Source organism: Rhagoletis pomonella, unplaced genomic scaffold (assembly GCF_013731165.1).
Source record: "Rhagoletis pomonella isolate Grant_MI unplaced genomic scaffold, Rhpom_1.0 Rhpom_scaffold_09411, whole genome shotgun sequence".
Taxonomy (NCBI): domain Eukaryota; kingdom Metazoa; phylum Arthropoda; class Insecta; order Diptera; family Tephritidae; genus Rhagoletis; species Rhagoletis pomonella.
The window spans coordinates 1-2,278 of NW_023467938.1; the positions used below are offsets into that span (position 1 = coordinate 1).

The 2,278-nt window shown below is 40.7% G+C and overlaps 1 protein-coding gene across 1 annotated transcript; it reads left to right on the forward strand.

Moving 5' to 3' along the window:
* Nucleotides 1–913: 913 nt before the first annotated feature.
* On the forward strand, nucleotides 914–1,824 carry LOC118756248 (RING-H2 finger protein ATL51-like; the record flags this gene model as incomplete). Its single annotated transcript, XM_036491021.1, is given in 1 exon segment — nucleotides 914–1,824. A coding segment is annotated over 1 exon segment (510 nt), but the record flags the coding sequence as incomplete, so codon positions are not given.
* Nucleotides 1,825–2,278: the final 454 nt, after the last annotated feature.

Consider the following 2,278-nt stretch of genomic DNA (forward strand, 5'->3'; position numbering starts at 1 on the left):
ATCGGCTAGGGAGAAGGTAGTTCGGCCCTGCGGCTGTGTTTTTTTGATCCCACGAAGCTGAAGCTCCGGGATATATGCGAATGCACACGCCACGGCAGTAGGGCACCCACGAGCCCTTCTACATCACCCTAACGTAAGTTCGTAACAGATTAAATGGCGCCCAACGTGGGGCCACGAAGCATAGACTGTGGCGTACTTATGAGTAGCCCAACGAAAGTGGTCCCGTGATTTTATTCCCTCTTGGAACAGTTTTGTCCGTCTGGTCTGGTTTATTTGATTAATTATTGACAGTAATTTAAATAGTAAATTTTAGAATTTGAAAGCTGAAAGCTTAATGCATATGCTTCCAACTAGTTTACTCAATATTTAAAAGTTGTTAGTGAATTTTATCGTTGCGTTTTGGTTAAGTTGTATACAAATCTTGTTGCAGGAATTCAGTTTTAGAGGCTAGATGCTTTAAAGCTTGACCGCATAAAGCAGTGTATAACGAGAACTAATTAGCAGATAATACCTTCGATTTTCAGTTTGGTTGTAGTTCGCTGTTCGCTCCTGGCTCATCAGGAATTGTGATTTGGGACGGGCTATATGTCACCAAGCATACCAATTAGCGTTGGCGCACGGTTGATGAACCAAAATGAAACTGAAAATTAGCTTACATTCTCAGTCTCCACTTCGAGAAGTTTTTCAAATTAAGTTTTTTGTTGTCTTGATTTTTTTTTATTTATGGGATAACCGGAACTTGCAGTCCATGAATTTACTGTACCGGTTCCCGTTGACTTATTTTCATTAATACCGAATACCCGGTTGGGCTTGCGTACCCCTATACTAGTATCTTTATACCAACACAGACTTCCTACCGACCAGAGGGTCAGACCGCATCTTTTACATGATTTTTTTATCTATCATTGAGAGTTTTAGTGAGTTGATGTGTAGTGAACACTTGGTTGATAAAGGCTAGCGGTTTTTTTCAGAATTTTTGCGATTTGTATTCAATAAACTAAGTAAATCGGAATTCCACACAGTGAACGTTTTAATACATGGTCAGCGGGTATGTGCATACTAAGGACTATACATATGTAGATATGAATTGAAAATAAAATTTTCTTTGCCGGTTAAAGTACTCTTGCTGAAGTTGACAAAGTTTTTACCTTATCAAGTTTTTTCCTTTGAATAACAGTCACCTGCTTTATTGTTGAGACTTTTATACATACATAGTTGCTTAGTGAGTTTCAGTCACTAGTTGCTTACAGTTCTGGGGCTATCATTCATTCATTATTTTTTTTCCCTCAAACAAACATTTCTTGCAACGTAACAATGCCACTTTCACAAAGTAAAGAGGATCAGGCTCAAGCAAACGGTTGCACAATATGTCGTAACGAATTCTTCGAAGGTGACGATACCTTGAAGACCGCTTGCTCGCACCAGTTCCACCGAATATGTTTATTGGACTGGTTAAAGCACAGCTCCACATGTCCCCAGTGTAGAGCTAGATGCAACAGTAGAGACCTTCCTCGCCCTGGTCCTCTAACTAGATCAAAGGTTACATCTAAGACTACTAGCGATAACCCCCAGCTTTTAACAAATTTACATAAGGATAACTCGGATTTAGCAGGAGCCACCTGTTCGCCATTAGAAGCACCAGTTCGAGAACAGAACTCCAATGTAAACCCTAATACGAATAACATCGATGAAGAGGCCCGTCTACGAAATCTTGTTGGGGCAGTCACTTCGGCAAGGCAGGCAACAATGTTCGAGAATTTAGATACCCGTATAGCGCAAATTGTTGAACAAAAAGTGGAGCAAACATTAGCAAATGCGTTGGGTAGATTGAACCTGAATGCCGTTCCGAATATAATGGCTCAAGCTGCGGTACCACAACCAGCAGCTGCCGTAAATACTGGGCAGAATCTGAATACGCCTAGACAAGATCGACACTCAGTCAATTCAACTCCTCTTTGGGCCCGTGACCATACTAATCACGAAAATTTTAATAGGCAAATTGATCAGTTTAGGTTTAGCGATATTTCTAGTGTTCCCAACTCAGGAAGGATAGCCCAACTCATATATGGAATATAAAGTTTGATGGTACGTCGAAATTATCTGTAGATAACTTTCTTTATCGTATTGAATCACAGGTGATCGACACGCTAGGAGGCAATTTTAATTTATTGTGTGAGCATATTCAGAACCTTTTTATTAACGATGCCAAGGACTGGTACTGGCGGTACACACGTTCTGTCGAGCGTGTGACTTGGCCAACGAAATGTCAAGCTCTGCG